Source organism: Eleutherodactylus coqui, chromosome 2, assembly GCF_035609145.1.
Source record: "Eleutherodactylus coqui strain aEleCoq1 chromosome 2, aEleCoq1.hap1, whole genome shotgun sequence".
Classification (NCBI taxonomy): Eukaryota; Metazoa; Chordata; class Amphibia; order Anura; family Eleutherodactylidae; genus Eleutherodactylus; species Eleutherodactylus coqui.
This window is the reverse complement of record NC_089838.1, coordinates 329,448,457-329,462,887: the sequence shown is the minus strand read 5'-3', so window position 1 is coordinate 329,462,887 and position 14,431 is coordinate 329,448,457. Positions and strand designations below refer to the sequence as shown.

The 14,431-nt window shown below is 42.8% G+C and overlaps 1 protein-coding gene across 1 annotated transcript; it reads right to left on the bottom strand.

Annotated features, from left to right (window-relative positions):
* Positions 1 to 658: 658 nt before the first annotated feature.
* LOC136610896 (uncharacterized) lies at positions 659 to 7,443 on the bottom strand. Its single transcript, XM_066590095.1, has 2 exons — positions 6,579 to 7,443; positions 659 to 1,559 (listed from the first exon to the last, which is right to left on the bottom strand). The coding sequence occupies exons 1-2, from the start codon at positions 7,288 to 7,290 to the stop codon at positions 961 to 963; spliced, it is 1,311 nt and encodes a 436-aa protein (XP_066446192.1). The 5' UTR covers positions 7,291 to 7,443; the 3' UTR covers positions 659 to 960.
* Positions 7,444 to 14,431: the final 6,988 nt, after the last annotated feature.

The following is a 14,431-nucleotide window of genomic DNA, read 5'->3' as shown; positions in this document are numbered from 1 at the left end:
ATAACACTGACACATGAAGGTACGTCCATTCCCAACATCTCCTTCTTGCTGAATTATTTTTTTTGTCAATAAGTATAAATGCAGTAGCGGCACCTGGCAAGGACAACAGAGGCACGTGAACTGGTTCTTTTTACCAGAACTCCAGTATCTTGGGCCAGCAGTTTCCACCTCCTAAGGAGTTACTGTTTCTATTGTGTGGATGTAACTCCACAGGAGGTAAGCGTGGGATGGACTTATGGAAGAGGGTATTGTGGCTTTTATAGGGAGCATTGCGGCTCTTATGAGAGGTATCTGGTGTGAAAACAAGGAGCCTGGGCAACAAGTGTATCAATTTTGCATGGGTAGTTCCTCCCTTCTACTCCATAATTGGCAGTTGGTAGGTGAATACAGTCATGTGATAACCAAGTTCTTCATGGTATCCTACAGGGACATCATCTGTGTAACATTATGGGGTGATATCATCGCACTATTCATTAGTGGGGTCTTTATTACCTGATCATAGTACAATATTCTGTGTGCTCCAAAAGAAGATCTGTTAGTACCCTGAATAGATGGTGCCCACTACCACAACCTCAAGTAAAAACTTATAAGCACAGTCAAATCTATTATATATTATTTTATTACCACTTCATCTTATGGCCTACAGGAGACCAGCATTAAGACAAGGATAAGTAAATTGTTGACTGAACATTGACAAAGATGTTCCCCAGAAGAGTCTGATACGTTGGTTCTTCAACCTCTTCCGAAGTCTCATACCTAAAAACATTAACTATTTGAGAAGATGACATTGTAACCGTCAGTAGTTCTTTGACCCCAGTCATCTTGACTTCATCCTTGAGGAATTCTGAACAAAAGGCCACCAAGGATAAAACAGGCATTACTTTACCTAGACTGATTTTGTGTGGTCTTTTCAAAAATATTGTCTTTTGGGAAGGTTTGATTGTATAAGGGACATCAAGCTCATCTAAAGGGGTGTTTTAAGACATTGCACACACATCTCTTCACCCCCTCCACCGATTCTAGGTTTGTCCTCACAAAGCTGCAGACCCCAGTTGGACAACTGAACGTCTGACGAAGGATCTTCTGCAACAGGATCTGGTACCTCTGCTCTGTGGTTTTCTCCAGAGGCTCCTCACTACAAACCACCGCAATCACTTGTGTAGAGGACATTGTAACCCTCGTTTTGATGTCAGCAAGTATTTCTTTGACTTCAGCTATGTTAACATCCTCCTTGAGGAACTTTGAGCGAAAGACCACCAAGATCAGTGGGTAAGGAAAGGATTTTGGTTCGGGGAGCTGTATACACTCTTTGGTTGACTTCTTTTGCCTTTCTGGTGTCACTGTGTTGTCCTCTTCTTCATTGGTGTCCATTTTACAATAGTCATCATCAAAGAGGGCTTTGGTAATTTCCTTGAAAACCCGAGCCCTTTCAGAATTACGGCTTGATGGACAGATGCTCCCAAGGAGGAGAAATCTCTCTTTACCTCCCAACTGGGTAACCAGTTCTCGAAATGATCTTTCGAGCTCAAAGATGTCCTCTTCTTTGAACTGATATCCTTCTGAAAAACAAATTTAAAAAATTTATGGAATTTATATTGATTACTAAAAGAAAATTGTATATACAACTTATTGAGGTGAACAGGGACAGTTTACTAGAAATGGAGCCCTCAGGAATAATGTAGCCGTGTCCATCATTCTCCTAATTTCAGCCTTTATAGTAATGCCATATTGTCATATAGTACCAAAATGATACCACCAATGCAGTGATAAAAAGAGGGCCTTGCCTTATTATTTTAAAGAGTCGACAGCATGTCGCTCTCCTATAATGTCATTGACAATGGATGCCACGACACCACGTGACCTCATATCAAAATGCAACCAAAAGTGGCAGTTCTGACTCTGCTCATTCCAGTAAGAAATTTAACTTGCTGGATAATCCCTATAAAAAGTTTTGAAGGGAGGGTATATAGGGTTCTCTGGCAACTGTGGCATCAGAACCTGAGGCTGGAAGGACTGGACGCCACTGCAAAAGGATATGTGTTAGGATAGAATATGGGGTCAGATTCATTTCACTATGTGTAGCCATTTTGTGAGCCTGTAGCCATCTTCTGTGTCAATTATTTTGTACTTTTCCTTTTACAAGATTTGCTAAAATGTATTGAAGAATAAGAAGGGACCTCGATGATTAGAGCATTCCAAGGCCTAGATTGAATCTCTCAGGTCTTTGTGTCCTGTTCTCCTCTCACTCTAAACAATTGTTCATATTAAAGTATCTTTGTATTCTGAGAAGGTAATCATGTAGGATTTTACTGCGTCTGTGCTGCGTTCCCTTCAGCAATTTAGATGTTAAATTCCTTATCTTGCAGGTTTATATTTCTTTGACCAATGGTGATAAATGAATTGTAATAGATTCAAATTATTGTAATTAGATCATGTGTCTCTATAAAAGCTGCGGCCTGTCAATCAATAAACAGATAACTTTGATCACGCTAAGAGTTGATGTGGTGATAGTCTCCAGAGCTCAGCTTACCTCTAACATTGTACTTGGACCCCAATAGCACATTGTATAGCAAATATTGGTTTGTACTAACATATGTCAGGAGAGGTACACAGACATTCTAGCTGGCCTCACTAAAGGCTCAAGGGCGGTGGTGCAAAACTTGCCTTTCTTTGTACCCCCATAAAGTAATGCTGCCCCCTTTATGTCCCCATAACATAATAGTGTCTCCTTTTTGCCACATAAGATATTAGTGCCCCCCTGGGTTAAAAATCCCTCACAAGCCAAACCCAAGAGCACTTTAAGTTGTTACCCAGTCATCTTACTCTCTCTGCATGGCATCATCTTGTGCGGCTGGATGACTCATCCTCCTCCGGGCTCTTTCCTCCCCTGTGATGAGGTGCCAGAGAGGAGAAGATCTGGGAAGAGGATGATTCATCTAGTCGTACAAGGTGCTGCCGCACACGGCGCAGAGGAAGTGACAACTGACTTACCGAGGTGTTTAGGGGAGCCATTGCTGACCTTTCTTCCTTCCTAAATCTGCTGGTCCCTTTACAATATCACCCAACAACGCTAAACAAAATTTAGGGACAGATTTATGTAGACCAGCATTTCATACACCAGTCTAAGTAAAAAGTGAATTGGTGGGAAGTGCACCAAATGTACAAAGAGGCGTCCGGGCAGCTTACAGAACCCAACAGGTTCCATTTAAAGGCCTTTTACACATGCTGAAGATCGTCTGAATGAACGTTCATTCCCAATCACTACCCAATCTAATCATGTCCATCCATAGCAAGCAACGAAACACTAGTTTGACATGGATCGTAACGGCACAATTATCCACAAGCCACTCATTAGATTGATGTGAATGCATGCAGTGAAAGAACAATTAGTGATAAAATTGCTGATCGGATCTTTCATATAAATCATCGTTGGTCTGCGGGTGTATCGGCCCGTGTAGTCAGGCAGCCATTCATCGATGATCGACTGCTTGCTTACTGTGAATGGAGGCGGGTGGCTGGAAGGATCCCCGGCCCGCGCCGCCTCCGTTCACTGAGTGATGATCGCTCCTCTGTAATAGTGCTGGGATGGCTGCCAGGTGCCTCAGCGCCCAACAGTCGTTCCATGTAAAAGGGCTTTATGTGGGCATAAAAAACATTGTGCACACCTCAACCTCTGGAGTAAACAGGAGATGTAACCTGCATGAGAGGAGGGGAACTGATCGCTCCTACCAACCTCTCAGGCACCCACTGACTTACTACATTGTCCATCGGCGCTCGTTGCAGGCAGTTTATTTGCCCATCTGAAAGGACCCAGAATCTCTACAATTTATGGGGCAAAAACTTTTTAAAAAACATTTAGAAAAAATACATTTTCCTGCGCAGTTAGAAGAATTTACAACAAGGCTGCGCGCACTCGCATGATTGCATCATTGTTTGTAATGTGATTACTGAATAGAATCATTACCTAAGAGGCTCAAGAGCCTTGTTTTTGTAGATTTTACTGAAAAAATAGCTTAAAGTTCACGTCTGCCATTCCACGAGTCAGTTTTAGAAGTATTTTACTAAAAAAGCCGGATTACTGCAGTACAATTAATGTATCTGAACACTGAATTCAGCTGCATCCTATATTAACCCCTTCTCTCCCCATGACATAAGGGTACGTCATCGGAGCAGGGTACTTCCTGCAAAATGACGTACCCTTACGTGATAGGGATAGCGCGAGATCATAACAGATCTCACACTATCCGGCAGCAGGAGCCGTGTAACTTCAGACGGTTCTCGTAATATAATCGCAGAGAGCCGGGCTGGTTGCCATGGCAACAGGATGCCAGATACCGGCGTCCTGTATTGCCAGAGCCTATGATCGCTGTAAAAAATGATAAGGCATTGCAGGAGAGAAGTCCTGCAATGCCTTATCGAAGCGGTAAGTCCCTTAGAGGGACACAGATGGTGTAAAAAAAAAAAAAAAAAGATAAAATAATGTACAAGAACTAAAAATGTAAAAAAAATGTACAAAATTTATGCTTTTTCATATATTAGCATAAAAAAACAACAAAGAAACGCATATTTGGTATCGTCGTGTCCATAAAGACCCATACAATAAATTGAACTGCACAACAAAAAGCGTTAAAAAAATGCTAAAAAACTAAATTTTTAGCATTTTGCCTCCCAAAAAACACAATAAAAGTGATTAAAAAAAAACATATGTACTCCACAATGGCACCAATAAAAACTACAGCTTGTCTCCCAAAAAATAAGCCCTCACAGAGCTGCGTACATAGAAAAATAAAAAAAAGTTATAAAACTTTGAATGCAGACATTTAGAGAAAAAAAAAAAAGATTTAAAAAAAAAAGGGGTTTTATTACAGAAAAGTGGAAAAGACCTGGAAAAAAACATAAGAATTTTAGTATTATTGTAACCGTACCGCCTGCAGAAAAAATGTATTGTGCCATTTATGCTGCATGATTAACACTTTAAAAAAAAAAATCTATGGCAGAATTGATGCGTTTTCTCTCTCTACGATCATAAAAAAAAATAATAAAAGTTTTACAATATAGTCAATGTACCCAAAAATGGCACCGATAAAAACTAAGGCTCGCCACGCAAAAAACAAGCCATTATAAGGCAGCGTCGACGGAAAAATAAAATTATGGCTTTTGAAAAATGGAGATGAATATGCTCCAAAAATTGTTTGGTCCTCAACGCCAAAATCGGCCATGTCCTCAAGGGGTTAAACTCCAGAGCTGCACTCACTATTCTGCTGGTGGAGTCACTGTGTACATACATTACTTATCCTGTACTGACCCTGAGTTACATCCTGTATTACACTCCAGAGCTGCACTCACTATTCTGCTGGTGCAGTCACTGTGTACATACATTACTTATCCTGTACTGCTCCTGAGTTACATCCTGTATTATACTCCAGAGCTGCACTAACTATTCTGCTGGTGGAGTCACTTTATACATACATTACTTATCCTGTACTGATTCTGAGTTACATCTTGTATTATACTCCAGAGCTGCACTCACTATTCTGCTGGTGGAGTCACTGTGTACATACATTACTTATCCTGTACTGACCCTGAGTTACATCCTGTATTATACTCCAGAGCTGCACTCACTATTCTACTGGTGGAGTCACTGTACATACATTACTTATCCTGTACTGATCCTGAGTTACATCCTGTATTATACTCCAGAGCTGCACTCACTATTCTACTGGTGGAGTCACTGTGTACTTACATTACTTATCCTGTATGGACCCTGAGTTACATCCTGTATTATACTCCGGAGCTGCACTCACTATTCTGCTGGTGGAGTCACTGTGTACATACATTACTTATCCTGTACTGACCCTGAGTTACATCCTGTATTATACTCCGGAGCTGCACTCACTATTCTGCTGGTGGAGTCACTGTGTACATACATTACTTATCCTGTATTGATCCTGAGTTATATCCTGTATTATACTGCAGAGCTGCAGTGACTCCAGCAGCAGAATAGTGAGTGCAGCTCTAGAGAATAATACAGGATGTAACTCAGGAGCAGTACAGGATAAGTAATGTATGTACACAGTGACTCCACCAGCAGAATAGTGAGTGCAGCTCTGGAGTATAATACAGGATGTAACTAAAGATCAATACAGGATAAGTAATGTATGTACACAGTGACTCCACCAGCAGAATGGTGAGTGCTGCTCTGGAGTATAATACAGGATGTAACTCAGGAGCAGTACAGGATAAGTAATGTATGTACACAGTGACTCCACCAGCAGAATAGTGAGTGCAGCTCTGGAGTATAATACTGGATGTAACTCAGGATCAGTACAGGATCAGTAATGTATGTACACAGTGACTCCAGCAGCAGAATAGTGAGTGCAGCTCTAGAGTATAATACAGGATGTAACTCAGGATCAGTACAGGATAATTATCTGCCTCAGTTGTACATATGGCACCACCCTCCTATATCTTGAGTCTTCAGTTATCTTTTCCAATTGGGTAAAGGTAAAGTTGAAGACTTCAAGCAAGTCTCCAAATGTATGGTATTGTGTAACCTCGATGACGGAGGATTCATTTACCTGTGGGTTTTGCCGCCCCCATGGTTTCAGTGATTGTCCTCTTTACCTCCATGATTGATTTCGGTTCAGATCTGTTGTAGCAGCAGACTCCCCATGGCTGCTCCTTGAAGACCTGATCCATCAAGTTTCTTAGCTGTTCCTTGGATGCCACCTTGTCCTCATGTATGAAACCCTCCCAAGAGTAGACCATTCCCACAATGGCTGATCCAAACTCCCCCGTCCTCAACTGGATATCCTTCAAGATCTCTTTAGTTGCGTTTGTAGAGTCCATTATATGTCGCACCCGAAACACCATCAAGATGATGGGAAATTCCAGCATCCTGGACTTCGATGGAGATTGTGAGGTGATACAAGTCTGAGAAGTCTTGGGTCCATTAATACTGTTTTTGCTGGTTTTCCAACTATTGTCCTTTTTGGGTGATTGAAAGAGAGCAGAAGACAATTCTTCCAAGATGGTACTAGTGCCTGTGTCATCTTCTAGACTGTACCCAGCCTCCCCCACCAGTAGTATGTTCTCCTTGCCTCCTAGTTTAGTAATTCTTTCTTGGAACAGATCATTCAGTCCATCCGAGCCAACATTTCGAGCTCTGGTAAGCTCCACTTGGCTTGAGAGTTGTGAAGTCTGAAGAGGTTTGCTTTCATTAAGATGTTGGTGAGAAGACATTGGTCTCTGGAGCTGAAAGATTGAAGAGATCCACTGAGACAGGTTCATGTTGGTCTTCTAAGATCTTCAAGGTTGTTCTGTCAAGGATTGCCACCATACCATGGCGACTTAAAGGGGCTGTTTCCCCACAACCTTTGCAAAAGTTCTCCTCTTCAGTCGCAGTTCTCCAGCTCGCGTTCCTTTGTCCCTTATCTGAGCTATGTGAAGTGGCAGCTTTCCCTCCTCCCTTATCTCTTCAGCTCATGTCCATGTGGGCTAATTAATTATTAATGAGGCGTATTACATCTAAAATTTACTTTTTGGTTAGAGATCAAGTTAATTATAAGAAGTGAGCCTCTGCGGATGTAGAGAGATGCAAAGTTAACTCTTTAGAGTGCGGCAACCTGAAAAGGCACTATTAACTCCTTCCTGTCACAACACTTTCATTTTCTCTGTTTTCCTCCCCTTTTTCAAAAAATCATAAACTTTTTGATTTTTCAGGTGACATATCCCCAGGAGGACGGACTTCTTGCAGGACAGGTTGTGTTTTTCAATGGTGCAATTCAATGTACTGGATAAATGACATGTTCTCTTTATTCTGGGGGTCAGTACAGTTATGGCGATGCCAAGTCCAGGAGCTTTTTTATGTAGTATGACTGGAAAAAAAGTTGCTTTCTGTCACCATCCTTTAATTCCCATAACTTTTCTTTAACTTATGCTATATGGGGGCTTATTTCTTGCACAACTAGCTGTTGTCTTTATTAATACTATTTTGGGGGTTTCCTTGGATGCGGGTAAAAATAATATTCTGGCATTGTGTGTATTTTTTTCTCCCGATCTTCACCATGTGGTCCTAGTAATGTGATATTTTAATAATCTGGAATTTTGCAGACAGCGATAGCAAATTTATATACAATACAGAGATCTCTCCCATCATCTATTACACCCAAGACCGTAGCAAGGGGGCGCTCTAATAACTATGTATAGATATATCAGGGGTCAGTACAGAGATCTCTCCCATCATCTATTTATACCCAGGACTGTAACAAGGGGGTGCTCTAATAACTATGTATAGATATATCAGGGGTCAGTACAGAGATCTCTCCCATCATCTATTTATACCCAGGACTGTAACAAGGGGGTGCTCTAATAACTATGTATAGATATATCAGGGGTCAGTACAGAGATCTCTCCCATTATCTATTATACCCAGGGCTGTAACAAGGCGGCGCCCTAATAACTATGTATAGATATATCAGGGGTCAGTACAGAGATCTCTCCCATCATCTATTTATACCCAGGACTTTAACAAGGGGGCGCTCTTATAACTATGTATAAATATATCAGGGGACAGTCCAGAGATCTCTCCCATCATCTATTATACCCTGGACTGTAACAAGGGGGGCGCTCTAATAATTATGTATAAATATATCAGGGGTCAGTACAGAGATCTCTCCTATCATCTATTATACCCAGGCCTGTAACAAGGCGGCGCCCTAATAACTATGTATAGATATATCAGGGGTCAGTACAGAGATCTCTCCCATCATCTATTTATACCCAGGACTATAACAAGGGGGCGATCTAATAACTATGTATAATATATCAGGGGTCAAAACAGAGACCTCTACCATCATCTATTTATACCCAGGACTGTAACAAGGGGGCGCTCTTATAACTATGTATAAATATATCAGGGGACAGTCCAGAGATCTCTCCCATCATCTATTATACCCAGGACTGTAACAAGGGGGGCGCTCTAAGAATTATGTATAAATATATCAGGGGTCAGTACAGAGATCTCTCCTGTCATCTATTATACTCAGTTATTAGAGCGCCCCCTTATTATAGTCCTGAGTATAATAGATGACAGGAGAGATCTCTGTACTGACCCCTGATATATTTATACATAGTTATTAGAGCGCCCCCTTATTATAGTCCTATGTATAAATATATCAGGGGTCAGTACAGAGATCTCTCCTATTATCTATTATACCCAGGCCTGTAACAAGGCGGCGCCCTAATAACTATGTATAGATATATCAGGGGTCAGTACAGAGATCTCTCCCATCATCTATTTATACCCAGGACTGTAACAAGGGGGTGCTCTAATAACTATGTATAGATATATCAGGGGTCAGTACAGAGATCTCTCCCATCATCTATTATAGCCAGGACTGTAACAAGGGGGCACTCTAATAACTATGTATAAATATATCAGGGGTCAGTACAGAGATCTCTTCCATCCTCTGTTTATACCCAGGACTATAACAAGGGGGCGATCTAATAACTATGTATAATATATCAGGGGTCAAAACAGAGACCTCTACCATCATCTATTTATACCCAGGACTGTAACAAGGGGGTGCTCTAATAATTATGTATAAATATATCAGGGGTCAGTACAGAGATCTCTCCTGTCATCTATTATACTCAGGACTATAATAAGGGGGCGCTCTAATAACTATGTATAAATATATCAAGGGTCAGTACAGAGATCTCTTCCATCATCTATTTATACCCAGGACTGTAACAAGGGGGCCGCTCTAATAACTATGTATAAATATATCAGGGGACAATACACAGATCTCTCCCATCATTTATTTATACCCAGGCCTGTAACAAGGGGGCGCTCTAATAACTATGTATAAATATATCAGGGGTCAGTACAGAGATCTCTTCCATCATCTATTTATACCCAGGACTGTAACAAGGGGGCCGCTCTAATAACTATGTATAAATATATCAGGGGACAATACACAGATCTCTCCCATCATTTATTTATACCCAGGACTGTAATGGGGGGGGGCGCTCTAATAACTGTATAATATATCAGGGGACAATACAAAGATCTCTCCCATCATCTATTTATACCCAGGACTGTAGCAAGGGGGTGCTCTAAAAATTATCTATAGATGTATTAGGGCAGTGGCTCCATAGGGGATGCGGATGCACCCGGGCCCAGGAGCCTTAGGGGACCTATAACGCCTCTCGTCTCCATATAGGGAGCCAAGTACTATGAATAAAGTATTATATTTGGGGGCCCTGTTACAGATTTTGCATTGGGGCCCAGAAGCTTCAAGTTATGCCTCTGTATTAGAGAGCTCTGCCATCATCCATTACTGTATATCCAGGACTGTAACAAGGGGGCGCTCTAATAATTATGTATAGATTTATCAGGGGTCAGTACAGAGATCTCTCCTATCATCTATTATACCCAGGACTGTAGCAAGGGGGCGCCCTCTAATGACTATGTATAAAAATGGTACAATACAGAGATCTCTCCCATCACCTATTTATACCCAGGACTGTAACAAGGGGGCGCTCTAATAACTATGTATAATATATCAGGGGTCAGTACAGAGATCTCTCCCATCATCTATTATACCCAGGACTGTACCAAGGGGCGCTCTAATAACTGTATAATATATCAGGGGTCAGTACAGAGATCTCTCCTATCATCTATTATACCAAGGAGTGTAGCAAGGGAGCGCCCTCTAATGACTATGTATAAATATGGTACAATACAGAAATCTCTCCCATCATCTATTTATACCCAGGACTGTAACAAGGGGGCGCTCTAATAACTATGTATAGATATATCAGGGGACAATACAGAGATCTCTCCCATCATCTATTATACCCAGGACTGTACCAAGGGGCGCTCTAATAACTGTATAATATATCAGGGGTCAGTACAGAGATCTCTCCTATCATCTATTATACCCAGGAATGTAGCAAGGGAGCGCCCTCTAATGACTATGTATAAATATGGTACAATACAGAGATCTCTCCCATCTTCTATTATACCCAGGAATATAACAAGGGGGCGCTCTAATAACTATGTATAGATATATCAGGGGTTAATACAGAGATCTCTCCCATCATCTATTATACCCAGGACTGTAACAAGGGGGCGCTCTAATAACTATGTATAATATATCAGGGGTCAATACAGAGATCTCTCCCATCATCTATTATACCCAGGACTAGGACGGTAATAAGGGGGCGCTCTCTACATCTAGAGGAAAGAAGGTTCCTACACAACATAGAAGGGGGTTCTTTACTGTAAGAGCAGTGAGACTATGGAACTCTCTCCTGAGACTGTGGTGATGACAAATTCGATATAAAGTATAACAGGGGTCTGGACGCCTTTCTTGAGTGATACAGTATTATATGTCATAATCATTAATAACCTCAGAAGGGTCGGTGATCCGGTGATTTTTCTGATTGCCAGATTGGAGTCAAAAAGGATTTTTTTCTCTTCAGAGGAGAATTGTTTTTAAGTTGCCTTCTTCTGGATCAACATTGGTGGGTAATAGGCTGAACTAGATGGACTTATGCCTTAATATGTTAAAGAGGGGGGAGGGGGGGGGGGTGACATTAATCCGGATTCTACTGCTGACCCAGTTTAGCTCTTCAGGGTGAATAGCTGCAATAAGGAAGGGTTCAATCTGGAGGATCGCTTGGTCCTTGCATTACACAGTAACCTGTGGAGTTTAACCCTGTAAGGACACAATAGTTTTTTGTTTTTTTTTTTGGGGGGGGGGGGGGGGGGTTCATTTTCACTTTTCAAAAGCCATATCTTTTTGTTTCTTTCTGTCGACATCCCTATATGGGGCTCTTGTTCATGGTGTAGGGAGCTGCAGTTTGTAGTAGTACCATTTTGGAGTTCCTATAAGATCTTGTACAACTGTTATTTTTTGGGAGGGGTGATGGAAAGAACACATCAATTCGCTATGTGATGAACAACAGGATACCTTTTTTCTACAGGTTGGTATAAATAGTTTTGTTTTTTTGCAAAAAGACCCCTTAAAATTATGCAAAGAGGTTTCCATTAACTTTTTTTTTTTTTTTTGACAATTTTTATTTTTTTCATGCTTCTGTGGAGGACTTGAATCTTTAATCCTACGATCGCTCAGATAATACTCAAATCACTACTCTGCCATTATAATCCACGGTAGACCGGAGGCCATAGTATGGGGATATGACGTCTGAAACTAATGAGTATCTCAGTCTGTGTGATGCTGTTACATAGATCTACCACAGAAACTGCCTAGAGGGGGATATAGATGTTCATGTCACAGTTACTGATGATGATCACACAGGTATAATAGAGGAGATCACAGCTCATTCTCCTGACTATATATGTATGGGCTGTAGCTTATTTAGTTGAATATAGAAGGTAATGATAATTAAACTGTCCTCCCAGCAGACAGAAATGGTATAGCCTCTAGTTAATGCTGCGCTGATGCATCATGGGATCGCTGTGAACTGGAAGAAAAAATCTAACTCAAGATAATACGTATCAGACAGGGGGCTGCAGTTCAGGGAAGTGGCTGCAAGGCACAGTGGAGACCTCCAGAGTGTGACAGCCAATCAGGTGAGTGGCGTAGGGATGGAAACGTGTTTTTGCCTGAGTGGCCCTGTAATTTCTTCATATATATATATAAATAACTCTCTTCTTGACCCCTACAGTCTGGCTTCCGACCCCAACACTCGACAGAAGCTGCCCTTAAAAGGGTATCCAATGACCTACTGACAACCAGATCGAGGTGCGATAACTCCCTACTGATCCTCCTTCACCTCTCTGCAGCATTTGACACGGTTGACCACAAACTCCTCAGTATGCTTCGCTCCATCGGCCTAAAGGACACTGCCCTCTCCTGGTTCTCCTCCTACCTATCTGACCGCTTTTTCAGCGTCTCCTTTGCTGGCTCTACCTCCCCTCCTCGTCTCCTTACTGTTGGGATCCCCCAGGACTCGGTCCTCAGATCCCTCCTCTCCTCTCCCTCCTGGTGTTGGGGTCCCCCAGGGCTCGGTCCTCGGCCCCCTCCTTTTCTCTATCTACACAGCCCCTATTGGACAAACCATCAGGAGATTTGGCCTCCAATACCACCTCTACACTGATGACACCCAGCTATACACCTCTGCCCGTGACATCTCTGCACCTTTACTCCAAAACATCACCGTCTGTCCGCTGTCTCTAACACCATGTCCTCTCTCTACCTAAAACTAAACCTCTCTAAAACTGACCTGCTGGTATTTCCACCCTCCACTAACCGACCTCATCCTGACATCTCCATCTCAGTGTGTGGCACCATAACTCCCAGTATGCCCGCTGCCTTGGGGTCATATTTGACTCTGATCTCTCTTTTACCCCCTACATCCAAACTCTCACCCGAACATGTCAGCTGCACCTCAAGAACATCGCAAGAATCCGCTCTTTTCTCACTGTGGACACGCTGAAAACGCTTACTGTTGCCCTCATCTACTCCCGGCTCGATTATTGCAACTCGTTGCTGATCGGCCTCCCCTGCACCAGACTCTACCCTCTCCAATCCATCCTGAATGCGGCAGCCAGGCTCATCTTCCTGTCCAGCCGCTACTCGGACGCCTCTGTCCTGTTCCGGTCACTGCACTGGCTGCCCGTTAAATACAGAATTCAATTTAAACTCGCCACCTTCATCCACAAAGCCCTCCACAGCGCAGCGCCCCCCTATATTGTATCCTTCATTCACAAAGCCCTCCACAGTGCAGCGCCCCCCTATATCGCCTCCCTCATCTCAATCCATCAACCAGCCTGGGCTCTCCGCTCTGCTAACGAAACCAGACTGAGTGCCCCTTTAATTTGAACTTCTCATTCCGGTCTCCAAGACTTCTCCAGAGCAGCATCGGTCCTCTGGAACGCACTACCAAAGGCTACCCGAGCAATCCAGGACTTGCAGAACTTCAGGCGTGCTCTAAAAACGCACCTCTTCAGGGAGGCATACCGCATTCCCTAAACAAACCCCTCTGTACCCCCCTGATAACATGCTCCCTGACCTACTGACTGCAATCCCTGCTAGCCATCATAAACCGCTCCTGCAGTCATACCGATTCTGTCGTCACACGGCCAAATGTCTGACCATTGTCTGTGTGTATAACATCGCTCACTCTCCACCTCGCCATACCGTGCACATCTCCACCTCGCCATACCGTGCACATCTCCACCTCGCCATACCGTGCACATCTCCACCTTGCCATACCGTGCACATCTCCACCTCGCCATACCGTGCACATCTCCACCTCGCCATACCGTGCACATCTCCACCTCGCCATGCTGTGCACATCTCCACCTCGCCATGCTGTGCACATCTCCACCTCGCCATACCGTGCACATCTCCACCTCGCCATACCGTGCACATCTCCACCTCGCCATACCGTGCAC